The following is a 14,152-nucleotide window of genomic DNA, read 5'->3' as shown; positions in this document are numbered from 1 at the left end:
CTTACAGAGTTTAATTTGTTAACTCAGTTAATAAACCTCAGATACCCATGATGTGGTATGATAAGAGAAAATAAAATCAGCATTTTTCCCTTAGAATTTCAAATGACACAACCCTCATAGTATAAACAAAGAAAAAAAAATAAAATATATGTCCCTATAGAAAGCTAAAATAGATACTTGAAAAATTAGAATATCAAATAAAAAACACAACTGATAATCTTATTAAATGATTACAAAGGGAAGAACAAGTGGTTAATGGGCCTGAGAATAAGCTTGAGAAAAGGTATTTTAATTAGCAATCTGCTTCCTCTTCTCATCACCAAAATCATCAAAACAAAATGTCAAGTCAAATTCTGATTTAAAATTTCAATAAACTATAATGAATTATTATAAAAATAGGACCAATTTTAAATTAGAGAACTTGGCTGACAATCAAATTTCAACATTAAACAGAATTCTGGAATGCATAATTGTACGAAATAAACTTGGAGACAGATTGTAGATGGACCTTTGTCCCTAAATTTTGCCAAGCTTGGAGAAATCTACATCTAGGTAATGCAAGATGCAAAATTACTTAAAATAAGAATGTTCCATTAAAAAGTGTTCAATGTAATAAGTATGCTTCACCAACAATGTATATGAGGGCATTATTAAAATATTTGAGCTTTCAAATTGAAAACATAGGTAAGAATGACATTTCTAAAATACATATGAACAACAACAAAATAAAGTTTAAATAATGCCTGACGAGGTCCTGGCCAGATTAGCTCAATTGGCTAGAGCAAGATTGCAGGTTCGATCCCAGGTCAAGATACATACAAGAATCATCAATGAAAGCATAAATAAGTGGAAAAACAAACTGATGTCTCTCTCTCTCTCTCTCTCTTTCTACCCCCCTTCTTTTCTCTCTTTAAAATTCAATCAATAAAAACATATACTTAAAAATGTTTTAAATAGTGCAAGAAGAAAAAGGTTAGTTTATTTTAGGAGATTCTGAAGTTCAGAAAGAACAAAAGTATAATACTTTTGTTATATATGAAAATGCATTTTATCATATTCACCAGAAAATGTAATGCTATTTAATATATGCATTCTTCCTTTTAATGTATATTTCACTGCCCCCATTTAATTGGTAAGTTAATCTTTAGATTTCATGTAAAGTTTCTCATTTATCAATATTATTACATGCATGTATCTGTGTCTCCTTACACAACTGCTTCAGAAATTACTGTCTTAAGTCAGGTCAAGATTTGTGGGTAGACAAATGTTTTTCATCTCAAGAAGCTTTACTCTCATAAACCAATTAGGACTAAACAAGGAGAGTCACAAGGCAGCATCCAATAAAGAGAAATGTGCACTAGTCAGTGAATCTAAAGACTGGTTTGCACTGTACCTTGGCAAGTCATTCACTTCCCCATCTTGTGTGAAGAAAAGCTGTACATTTTACCAGGGTGCACTTACGGAATGAAGTAGACTGCGCTGATGGAGCATGGATGCGAATACTTTCTAAAAAGTGCCTTCTCTAGCCCCAAAATAAATTTGATGTACATTTCCTATTAGACAATAGACTAGGTGATAAAAATAGGTTATAAGAGTTTTCGCATTCTTAAAATTCTACAGAATCCAATAGAAGATTAAAGTACCAAAAGGAACACATTTATTTTTTAAGGTGTATTTTTTAATAAAGTGAGAGGTGGAGAGGCAGAGACAGACTCCCACATGTGCCCCAACCAGGATCCCCCCATCAAGCCCCCTACCAGGGGATGCTCTGCCTATCTGGGCCTCCGTTCTGCTGCTTGGCAACCAAGCTATTTTAGCACCTGAGGCAGGCCATGGAGTCATCCTCAGACCCAGGGCCATCTTTGCTCTAACCGTTGGAGCCATGGCTGTGGGGAGAATAAAGGGGCTGAGTAGTAGATAGTTGCTTCTCCTGTGTGCCCTGATCAGGAATTGAACCCTTGCACACACTGGCCCAATGCTCTACCACTGAGCCAACTGGCCAGGGCCTTTCAGGTCTTTTATAATACAACCAATAAACACAATTGTTTTGCCCACATTATTTTATATGTTGAGTCCATAAGTAGATCTGCACTCATAAATTTTAAAATTTACTAAAGATCACTGGTTAAGAATCTAGGGTTATAGGTTAATTATTTATTTTTGCACTTAATGCATAAAACAGCTTTATGTATTTTATGGTCATATTTAACTTATTATTATTGTGCATTTACTTATTAATACTTATAAAAGTGGAAAATACCTTTCACAGTTATCTTATAGAGTCTTTTATTTTTTATTTATTTATTTTTGTATTTTTTCGAAGCCAGAAATGGGGAGCCAGTCAGACAGACTACCACATGCGCCCAACCGGGATTCACCCGGCACGCCCACCAGGGGGCGATGCTCTGCCTATCTTGGGGCGTCGCTCTGCCGCAATCCGAGCCATTCTAGCGCCTGAGGCAGAGGCCACAGAGCCATCCTCAGTGCTCTGGCAAACTTTGCTCCAATGGAGCCTTGGCTGCCGGAAGGGAAGAGAGAGATAGAGAGGAAGGAGGGGGGATGGGTGGAGAAGCAGATGGGTGCTCCTCCTTTGTGCCCTGGCCGGGAATCGAACCCGGGACTCCTGCACACCAGGCCGACACTCCACCACTGAGCCAACCGGCCAGGGATAATAGAGTCTTCTAAAGAATAGAGCAAGACAAGTAAGATGTTGAAAATTACAAAACAGAAGTTATATATTACTATAATTGAGAGATATATAAATAACAGAATATTATTTGGGGGGGCTTTCATTTAAATAAAATTCTCAAGGTCTCAGTTTTTCTTTTAGAAGATGAAAACATTTCATTAATAACTTAGTCATTTACAGTTTTAGCCTCTGATAAGTCTATAATTTTATGAATTGATTATCATTTCAGATTTCACTCAGAAATTAGCTAAACATAATCCTGGAAAGTCTGTGTACCTCTCTGACCTCAATAAATCTGCATAATTTGTAAATGGAGATAATAATCTGTACATAGGAGATAACAGCTATCTCACAAGATGCTTGATAGAATTCTAAGCAGAAAATTGAGGGAGAGGACCACTGGTTAAGATGTAAATGACTCACTTAATATAAAGGAATTAGCACATAGCTTCTCCCATAAGAAAAGACACAACAAGGAATTCTATCCTGATATTATATTCCAAAATATAATAATGTTTTATATCCTTTCTATATATAAAGTACCTCTGAACATTCTGGAGTCAACCAGATTGACTTGTTTTGTAATAGAACACTATAGCAAGAACACTTAATTTTTCAAAGTTATTAAAATTTAATAATACTATTTCTGCAGAGTCTACATCCACATATACATTTCTGTTCAGTGTGGTATACAACCATATTTTAACATAATATTTTTAAAATTCTTATAATCATTTTAAAATATATAATCACAACTATTCCTTCAAAATTAGCTAACATAAAGCAAAGAGAGAAAGGTCTTTATAATCTTGAACATTACAAGCTTAGCTTTTAAAAGAATCACTCATTACTTTTATATATGTTAATCACTTTATAAATATTTAAACTCTTTAAATTTACTAGCATTCATTATTTTAGACATTTTACTCCTATATCTTAAAGAAACTTTAAATATATTTCACATATCAATAATGTTGAAGATAACCCCTTACTATCATTAATTGTTTTTGTACTAATACTATTTATAAAATGTACTATTATTTCTATGGTAGAGTGTTGAATGACACTATTGACTATGTAAATCATGTAAGAGAAGTATGCTGATGAGAGAGAATGCATAAATTTTATGTTAGGCCTGGTCAGTAGGCTCGGTGGTAGAGCGTCGGCTGGTGTATGGATTCCTGGTGGTTAGGACACACAGGAGAAGTGACACACAGGGTGTTTCTCCACCCCTCCCCCACTCTTTTCTCCTTATCTCTCTGTTTCTCTCCTGCAGCCAAGACTCCATTGGAGCAAAGTTGGCCCGGGCACTGAGGATGGCTACATGGCCTCCGCCTCAGGAGCTAGAATGGCTCCAGCTGCAATGAAGCAATGCCCCACTGGGCAGAGCATCACCCCCTGGTGAGCATGCTGGGTAGATCGCAGAAGGGTGCATCAGAGAGTCTGTCTCTCTGCCTCCTTGCTTTTCACTTCAGAAAAATACCAAAAAAAAGTATGTTAATGTGATTTGAACATAATAAAAAAGAAAATAAATTGAGAATAAATTTTCTAGATTTAAAAACCTTTAAACAAGAAATATTGGCCAGATTATAAGAAAAAATAAATAAGAATTTAATTTTAAATAATATTCCTCAGAGTTCTCTATGAGACATGAAAAGCTGTCAATACACTGATTTTATTTTTATAGACATATTGTCAAGAAATATTCTTTATTAATTTGAGTAGTACTAACATTCATGTATATCCTCATCCCTGCTGACCATCCAGCATACAATTGTACGTGTGTAAGGCAACATTAGAAAAAAGGCAAATGTATATTCTTCTTGTTTCCATGAATTGATTATCAAACAAACATGATTTTAAGTTAATAAACTGTAACTGGAACTAATTTCATTTTTTGAAAAAAAAAAACAACCTCACTCTCGGGTGTCAGCGAGCATGAAAAAAACTCACTACTCAAAAGGGTTAAAATATGATTATTTTATATACATGTTATAAATTTTAGAAACTGTTTCCATTACATAATTATTTTTTTGTCTTCTACAAAACAAGTGGTTAACATTTTTAAAAGTTTACCACAAAACAGATAATCACTAATATTTTTTTATGATACTAGTTAATATATGGTACTTAATTATTAACTTTTGTGATTGTCCTTATTCGTGCCATCTGAGCCAGCTCTCTGGTAAAATGGATAAAGCACAGTATAAAGAAAGTTAAACATGAACTTGAATATCAACGATCCGGTCTCAGTTCTGAAGCTAATAATCTTTGAAACATAGTAAAAATCACTAATCATTTTTGGGTATGTGAATTTATTGTATAAAAAATTAGCATTGAAGTAGCAGATATTTAAGAATCCTTCCATCCCCATAAACACCATAATTTGTGACAAGATGAATACATAAATTGATGTAATTACATTTATCAATCAATATTAGAATAAACCAATACTGAAATGCAACGGATGAAATGAGCCCAGGAGTAGTGTAAGACGGCAAAGCTTGGCACTGGCCCTGATTCATAGAGCCAGCGACTGAAGTAACTGAGCAAGGGTGATAAGTAGAAGTTTCAGAGTGTTTCTAAAATGGATAATAGCCTGGGAACTTAGCCAAAATGAAATAAGAGCTAGTGCTAAGATGCTCCATTTTTTATTTACTCCTATGAAATAGTTAGGGTTGGTTGTGTAACGGAGAAAGTATGTGAGAGTTGGTACTGGCTTGGCACATGGAAGTGTATTTTGGTTATACTGATGATAGCTGTGCATGTTACACTGACAATCCCCCGACAGGCCTACTGATATTCTAAACTCCTTTTGTTGTTGCTTTAAAGAGATAATGAAACAAGCTTAGCTTTGGTACACTTACACAATGAAATACTACTCAGCCATGAAAAATAAAGGAAATTGTACCCTCTGAGAAAGCATGATGGAGTTGGGGAGCACTGTGCTAAGTGACATAAGCCAGTCAGAGAAAAACAGGTACCATACGATTTCACTTATATGTGAAATCTAATGAACAAAATGAACTAACAAGCAAGATAGAGATAGACTCGTAGATAGCTGGCTGACAGCTCTGTGAGGGGATCCACAGTGGGGTGGAAGATTGAGTAAAAATAAAGAATAAAAAGAGAAAAACACTCATAAACACAATAGTGTGGTGCTTGCCAGGAGGAAGGATGGTGGTGGAGGTAGAAGAGGGTAGAGGGGGATAAATGCTGATGGAAGGAGACTTGACTTGGGGTGGGGAACGCACAGTAGAGTAGAAAGATGGCACGCTATGGGACTGTGCACCTGAAACCTTTACAGGTTTGTTAACCAGTGTCATCCCAAGAAACACAATAAAAAGGGGGAAATAAGAAAAGAAAAGAAGACGGAGCTTAGGAAAGTTGAGTTACTAGTAGAATCATTATTTGATGTCAGGCCTTGGTGCCTCCAGCGTCCTTGCTCTTTTCACTTTACTCCAGTGCTTCTCAAATTTTAGAGTGCATTGCAATTACTTGGACGACCTGTTAAAAATACCAATGTCTGTGCCCAAGTCCCAGGGCACCTGATTCAATAGGCCTGGGGCGGGAATCTGAGCAAACACATTTCTAACATGTTTCCAGAGGATGCTGAAGCTGTGTTTTCAGGAACATGAAAATCACTGCAGTGCAAGCACTGAAGGACCAGTGTTATAATATTGTGATCTCTAATGCCACGTAGTGATCATTGATATTCCTGTTATCCAGTTATAAGGCATGGGATGCATATGGTAATTTAAATGTAGACTTTTTCAGAGAAGGTTTCAAACTGGGTTGTGGGCAACAAGCCATAATTAAATATAAAATATTAATCCTTATGAATTCTCAACCAGCATCTATAAAGAGTTTAACAAAAGGACTGATGTCATGACACACATTTGATGCTGTGAGATTGGAGGCTCTAGAGAAAGATGACGATCAGTACTGAGAACATGAATGCTGGAAGGTCTTCAACAAACTGATTTTTCTCAGTGATAGTCTAATGAGAATGAGAGCCTTGAAATGGGCCTTATTCTGAGAATAATCTGGCAGACATGAAGACTTGTCTTCCTGGAAAATACCATGAATCACCCACCTGCTCAACCTGATAGAAAAAATGAATTTGGTAAGGAAAGTGTCTGTTCTATCATCCTTACCAGACCTAATCCAAAATCCAAATCACAATCACCATCATATCCCTAAACTACATACCCCTTTGGATTATGAGTAAAGGGAATGGAAGAAAGAAAGAGAAAAAGAAGTTATATTTTGCCTTGGCCAGATAGCTTAGTTGGTTAGAGTGTTGAACTGATATACCAAGGTTGCAGGTTCAATATCTGGTCAGGGCACACAAAAGAATCAAATAATGAATGCATAAATAAATGGAACAACAAATTCGTGTCTCTCTTTCTTTCTCTCTACCCCCTCTTCCTCTCCCACTCAAATCAATAAATAAAAATGTAAAAAAAAGAAGTTATGTTTTAATGTATAAAGATAAAATAAAATGGCCTTAAGTTTTATTTGTATCTCACACATTTTTTTTTTCTAATCTCTTCCTTTGTAAGCATTTTACTTCTACTTTCCTAAACATTGCAATTCAAAATACAAGATGGCATATTTCTCAAATAGTCATGTTGCCTGAAGTAATAGGTTCTTTGCCAGACATATTGTTGGGTGCTTCAATGTTATTTTACAAACTTGGCAAGCATTGCAAACTTAACAGGATTTGATATCCTGAAGTGCTTTCTGGAGACCCCAGTGAATAGACAGAAGAAAGTCACACCTTGGAGCTTTGGGGAGGGAAGGTTAGTCCCTTTTACTCAGTGGTATTTGAGCTCTCGGACAAGCATTTAACATCTGAGTTTGTTTCCACATAAGTGCAAGGGCATTATCAACGTCCTACTTCTCTTACCATTTAGTTTCCTCAGATCTCACTTATAATAGAATTTTTGGAAACAAGTATAGATGTCATTAGCTCCTGCTTCATTGTATTATTTCACTGTTTCTGTAGCCCACAAATTGTGTGCCCAGGGAAAAGACTTGTAACCCCCCAAAATATTCAGTTGCCCCACAAATAGAAACCCTAACATCATGAACATTAAAAACTACTGCAATTAATTCGATGTTCCTGGAGGACTTAATATATTGAGTAGTTCGGCCCCGTCTCCTTGAATGATCTTAAAAGAGCTGGTATCAGGTTTTCAAGAGACTGAAACCTGCTCCTTAATTATTTCTGCTCACACAGTTTGTTTGTTTGTTTTTTGTTGTTGTTGTTTTTCTGCACCGGCTTAATGCAGCCACCCCATTCCCAACCCTTTAACACCAGAAAATACGGTGCTGCAAAATGACATTTCAGAACGATTTCAGCGGGGTAACTGTCCAGGTCAAGTTCGGCTCAGAATTCTGGGTGCTGATCAAGCCTTTCCGGAGCGTTCAATTGCGTTGGCTTAGCAACTGGGCAGTGCGAAGCCCCTCCGAAGGCACCGTGTTCTGGGAGGAGGGACTCCGTCTGATGCCCGAGTGGATCTTCCTTTCTCTGGGCGTCCTGCTTCATTATTATTCTGCAATGCGCTGCCATCTCCATGTGCGCCCGGCTCCCTGCCCTCAGCTGGTCACTCCAGCCAGGCTGGGAGAGGACAACACTGCGACCGGGGCGACCCTGCGCGTTTCATTTCTTCTGCCCTTTCTTTCCCCTCGGTTCCTTCCAGCTAAGCCACTGCGGCGGCGGCGCTAGAATCCGGGGACTGTCCCCCTCCCCGCCCCCCCTCCCCGCCCCCCCTCGCCTCTCGGCGACAGAGCTGGGGTGGGGATGCGGGAGTCAGCAGAGGAGCGGCAATCCCACTCCTCGTTCCCCAGTGAGTTTTTCCAACTCCCCAGCGCCCGTTACAGAAGAAGTTGTTTGAGAGAGGGCAGCGGTAGGGGCCGCTGTGGGAAAGGGAGCTTTCTCGGCGCCTCAGCCGGGTCGTGAGACACCGGCTGCAGCTCATTGCCCATCACGTTCCCACTGGGGCACGTCAACTTGCTGTTACCCGCCAGCCGGCTCTTCCCTAACTCTCCAGGCCTCCCCAAGGCCCCTCCGGGTCGACCCTCGTGGACCTCCTCCTCCCAGCAAAACACACATGCACGCGCGCGCACAAACACGCACACGAAGGCACGCGCTGAGGTCCAAGTCAGACACTCACTTTCAACCTCCACGGTCCTTGGAAATTTCAGGGAATTTAATTTCAGAAAATTTAAAAAATAATAAGAAATACTCTGAAAGGACATAAATGGAAGGAGAAGCACCTGTCCAAAGTGCAGCCCGGACAGGGACTCACTCAGCCTGACTCACACACAAAGGTCACCTCCCAGCAGGTGCCTCAGTCCTGCCAACCTCCAGGGAAGGGTTTTGATGGTGACGATGGCGATGGGTCCCTGTTTACTGTTACTGCTTGGTCAAGACATTGACCACCCACACCCCTCTTTGAAAATCTCCTTCAAGGCAGGACCTGCCGGACCCTTGAGGGCAGGGAGTGAGGGTCTCACCCCCGGTGGACAGGACAGGCGCCGGACTGAGACTTTCTTTAGGCTGCGGCCACCCTAGGGTCGGTGAAAGGTGGTGCAGCTCTCCCACCACGTGGACACGGCATACAAGACCCTGCCCAGTAGTAATTAACTGGGGGGGGGGGTACAGGGTGTCAGCTCCAGCCTTCCAGAAGAGCTCTGTGGTAGGAGTAAGACCTCCGTAGAGTTCCAGAGCACAAGGCAATGTGGATCCTTCTGGAACCAGGGTCCTCAGAAGAACCCCAGAAGAATGCCCTGGCACGGGGTTCAGAACCAGCACACTGGGTCCCACCCACTGTTGACTGAGGCCAGTGCATTCCGCACGTTCGCTGCACATGCGCGGGGCTGTGTGCACCCCGGGGCCCCAGGAGGAGTGTGGTGGAGCACCCTGAGGTCTGTTTACGTGGGCGGGACGTTTAAACACGATTTGGAGAGTCACGGATTCTATCTGGGTGGAACCTAAACAGACACGCTGCAACTGCAGGCTGCTTTTCAGAAATATGTGTTCGTGTGTGTGTGTGTGTGTGTGTGTGTGTGTGTGTGTGTGTGTTTCGGTTTGAACCTGGCCAGCATCAGGTCTACGCAGCCCCTGCACTGCCCCCCCCCAGATGTTGCCCTCCACCGCCTTTTATTTTAGATGATGACAGTGGAAATAAACTGCCCAGAGGTTGACTCTACCCAACTTCACTCGAGAGGATCAGGCCTACCAAGGAAGGCCCCTCGGTCTGCTACTCTGAGGCATTCCCTCCCATTGAGCCTCGCTGTCCTTGCTGCTGCAGGCATAGGGGAGGTGGTGGAGGAGCGGAAAGTGTGGACACGAGGTGGAAACCTCACCGCAGGGCTGCTCACTCGGAAAACTGCGCGGCCCGCCTGGCCGGGGCTCCCGAGCCCTGGAGCTAGTAGCCTGGACTACGACCTGCACAGCCCAGCAACTCCCACTGTGAGCTCCCAGGTGGGCCTGGCCCCAGAGTCCCCAGTGAACCGTGTGCAAGACACAAACAGGCACAGACAGTAAGGGAAGCAACACTTATGCTATTTCAGCAGTGCCATTTTTAGGGAAGCCTTGAGACTAAGGTGAAATTAAAATAAAATAAGGAGAAGGGGACAAAGAAGAAGAAGCAACTGTATAAATTGGCACTACCCGACGACGGAAGGGAACAGCTCTAACGCCTACAGCCTAAGTTGTTCCTCAGAATCTGAGAAGAGCGTCCCAAGTTGTAAAATATAGACGATGCCTTCCAAGTGGCAGATAAGTGACAATAACGAACCCTGTTACCATTAACAACATGTTTTAAACAGTCCGTAGAACACTGGTTTTGGACCAGACCAAGGCAGAGAGAGTGGCACGCTCCTTTCTCCCCACGTCCCCCAAACTGAACCTTCTAAGTGGAGACGATCATCTTAGTACAAAGTCCCGGAGTTGTAAGTAGAAGAGAGGGGTCCCGTGTCCCGTGACAGGTAAAGCACACGAAGGCACCGGTTCCTTCTGCGGGCGCGTCTTATTCAGAACATACGGTAAGTGCCGGCAGCAGGGCTGTGATTGCAGGCGGCGTGGCTCAGTGTTTGTTAGGCTGGCGTGCTCTCTGCTTCGGAGACTCCCCCCCACACACACACACACACGTGCCCCCCAAATGTGTTTTGGCTCAACAGGTATCACAAGGAAACTCGCGCTTAACCCCCGTTCATCCTCTAGCGGGAGCCACCCCAACACGTTTCCTGCCAGGAGCGGTTGCCGGCTCCCTGCGCCTCCCCCACGCCTAGCGCGCGTCTAGCAGGCAGCCCAGGGCCATCCATTAACCAACGACTCGCAGTGGCAGGAGAACTAAGTAAGCACAAATGGGAAGCTCCTCGCACGTCGAGCCAGCCACGAAACCCCTTGTAAGCAACTCGAGACGCGTTTTGTGCACTAGTCAGTGTAGTTATGCAGCTGAGAACAAATGGCTCAGCTCAGAGCTGTGCTGAGCTTCCGGGAGGGAAAAAAAGAAAAAAATTCAAGCCTCGAGGAGCTGGTTGAGATTACAGGGCTGTTGCTGCCTGAGACCAGGGAGGACTTCTTGACATTTCGAGATGTAAATTAAAATTCGAGACATGCCACCTATCATTGGTTATAATAGAGGGAGAGGTAACTCCCTCCACCCAAAACATGAATTATCATTTCCACTGAATGCAAATGGGCTGCCTTCTGTGGGGGGACAGCCAGCTGCAAGCTGGACAATAAACTGTTTCATAGAGACGCGGGCCGATTGCGGTCGAGAGAGAGGCACTCCTTCACAAAGGGAGAAGCGTCCAGTTTGTGTTGACAGCCGTGCCGCGCCTGGGCCAAGGCACCCCCAGCCCCCCACCGACACACACACACACACACACACACACACACACACACCATCCACCCCTGACACACAGACATCCAGAATTTGAAAATACTTCGCTTAAAACGACATCCATCGCGTCTATTCGAGCTGACATGTGTATGGGGAGATGATTGTTCAAAAATGACGGCATGAGTCATAAACACCTCCTGAGTACATTCTTTGCAGCAATTAATGGGCAGCCAGGGTACAGGAGAAGTTGTGGAATAGCGCCGAGGATCTATTTTCCCTCGGAGGACAGATCTCCTTCCAATGATCCTGACTGTCCCTTGCCTTTCTGTTTGAGAATAAAATTTACATCCCACCCACCACCTCCCCTGTCTGTGCATGTGACACTCACTCTACCTGTCTGAACGCTGAGACTTGCTGGGGATTTTCTTTTTGGTCGTCAGCTAATGACTTTCCTCCTACCTTCATTCATCCCCCCAAAGGTGTATCTTAATACTTCAAGGTATCTCAGACCATTTTCAAGCCTCTTTTTAAAGCCAAACCTCTACCACAGGTCCTAAGGGAGCTCCCCTACCATTTAGCAACGGATAAGAGCCTAGATAGAATTTATTCATATATGCATGAAGGCATTTATGTAGGTGGGGGGATGCTTGGAGGACCCCCTGGGCCCTAATGCTTTTAAAATCATCGCATTCCTAGCATGTTGGTAACTTTCCTACCTAAAAGGTTTTAAAAAGCATTTACAGAAGTGTCTTTAATATAAATATTCCAACCAAAGCATCACAAACCCCACTGGTTTGACTGGAAATCAAGGTAATCCCCACCACCAAGAAAAGTCTTGCAGAGGAATTCTGCCTAGATATCCACTAGTTAGAGAGGCTATAAGAACCAACTCACGTATTCGTTTGAGCATACTGCAAGAATATTTATTGAGCACAAGCTCAATCACTGCATTGAACACAAATCTGGCAAGCAAAATGCATTTCCTATCCGAGGAGGGGAGAGAGCTGTGAATCAACTCCTTCTTCAGTATTATTATGATTATGTTATCGGTGCAAATGACAAAGTAAGCTACCAACCCCTCTCTGGTGACAAGTCAGTTCACCTCCATCCAAAGCAGAGGGGACCCCCCCCCATTTCCAAAAGCAGGACCTACCTTTCACGCAAGACACCGTCCAGAAAAAGACGAGGTTCCAAACCGTAAATCCACTTTTAATCCCCATTCTCTTCATCAGGATGAAGTCCAGGCAGCCACATTTAGCGCATCTTCTTTTGCCAGGCTCCAGGGGTTTGGATTCCTCTGCTCGGTTTTCCCCTTTGCGGATCCCTTTCATATTATTCGCGAGCTCCTAATTTCTGCTCCTCAGCCCCGCGCAGTGGAGTTGTTGCTGTTGTTGGTGCGCGGTCACAGCTCGGAGTGAATGGTGTTTCTGGGATACCACAGCAACCTTGACGAGGACTCAACCATCTCTCCAACGGGGGCACAAAGTCTCCCTACTCTGGATTCTGTCTTTTCTTGTGCTTTTTTCCCCCTCCACCAAAATCTACCTCGATTCCAGCTCCTTAGAGCTGCCACCAGAAATCACTAGTGAGCCTCTTAAAGCCCAGCTGCGCTCTCTGACAAACTCCCCACAATATTTGAAATTCAGGGGCTTGTTTCTCTCTCTCTCTCTCTCTCTCTCTCTCCCTCGAATAGATCAATTCTGCCTGTAAAAGCAGCGCAAGAAATATTATGTTAGTGAGCTCTCCATTGCAGCCTGTGAATACAGAAACATGTTAAAGGAGTATTTTAATCGGAGGATCTGTGCTTTGAGGGAAACCGTGATGAAAATGAATCGGGCTCCATCGATGCCGGCGTCGTTATAATAGGACATGTGTTACTACTGTAGTTGCAGCATATTTCATACAGACGTCTCACAATTATTATCCTGTGGTTTAATTGAAAAAGGAGATCATAGAGAATGTATTTGTACACATGCATTTATATATTCAAACGCATATGGGTAAACCGGGAACCGGATTTTTATGATTCGGTAAACCGATTTCATAAACTGATTTCGGTAAACTGATTTTCAGGGCAGGGATGGACTAGGGAGGGAGTTAAGAGTCATTTCCCCAAATAGTTCGCCCTTTCATCGTTCCTACCCCCTTCTCAGCTGATGCGTGCCGCAGTAAAACTACTTTATTTGTAGGAATTATCTAGAACAGATCAATTTGTCTTAATTCTGAATCGGTCCCAAATATGTAAATGGTAGGTTTCTTTCACAACGGAAAATATATGCATCTATATGTCTGGAGTTGGCAGCCCCGCACACCACTTAAGGGTTAAGGTTGTACAAAGGAAGAGTTCTTGCGCCATCTACTGGCCGCGGGTAACTCACCTACTTCTCTTTCCCATCTCTAAGGGACCCGGTTTTCTCATTTCCCGGTTTAAGAGAACGCTGTCCCGAGCCCAGCGTGCTTGGTTGCTGTGTGTCAACGTCCTAATCTTGTTTCAGCTGTTTTTGTCCCAGATCTTACAACCAACAAGTACCTAGACTAGGAAGGAGCCTGACTGGTGATCTGACCTTTTCGGGGATCTGATCCTATCTCAGAAGAGAGGAGG

At 42.7% G+C, this 14,152-nt stretch overlaps 1 protein-coding gene across 3 annotated transcripts in view; it reads right to left on the bottom strand.

The window, feature by feature from the left end:
* The window catches only part of CSMD3 (CUB and Sushi multiple domains 3), a 1,246,722-nt gene extending 1,233,841 nt beyond the window's left edge, over positions 1-12,881 (bottom strand). For all 3 annotated transcript variants that reach the window (XM_066265798.1, XM_066265799.1, XM_066265800.1), the window contains exon 1: positions 12,704-12,881. In XM_066265798.1, coding sequence (XP_066121895.1) covers positions 12,704-12,881 — 178 coding nt within the window. The remainder of the gene's footprint in view (positions 1-12,703) is intronic.
* Between the last annotated feature and the right edge of the window lie 1,271 nt (positions 12,882-14,152).

The sequence above is a fragment of the Saccopteryx bilineata genome, chromosome 3, assembly GCF_036850765.1.
Source record: "Saccopteryx bilineata isolate mSacBil1 chromosome 3, mSacBil1_pri_phased_curated, whole genome shotgun sequence".
NCBI classification, from domain to species: domain Eukaryota; kingdom Metazoa; phylum Chordata; class Mammalia; order Chiroptera; family Emballonuridae; genus Saccopteryx; species Saccopteryx bilineata.
Note: the sequence above shows the minus strand (reverse complement) of the source record. Positions and strands in the feature narration are given on the sequence as shown.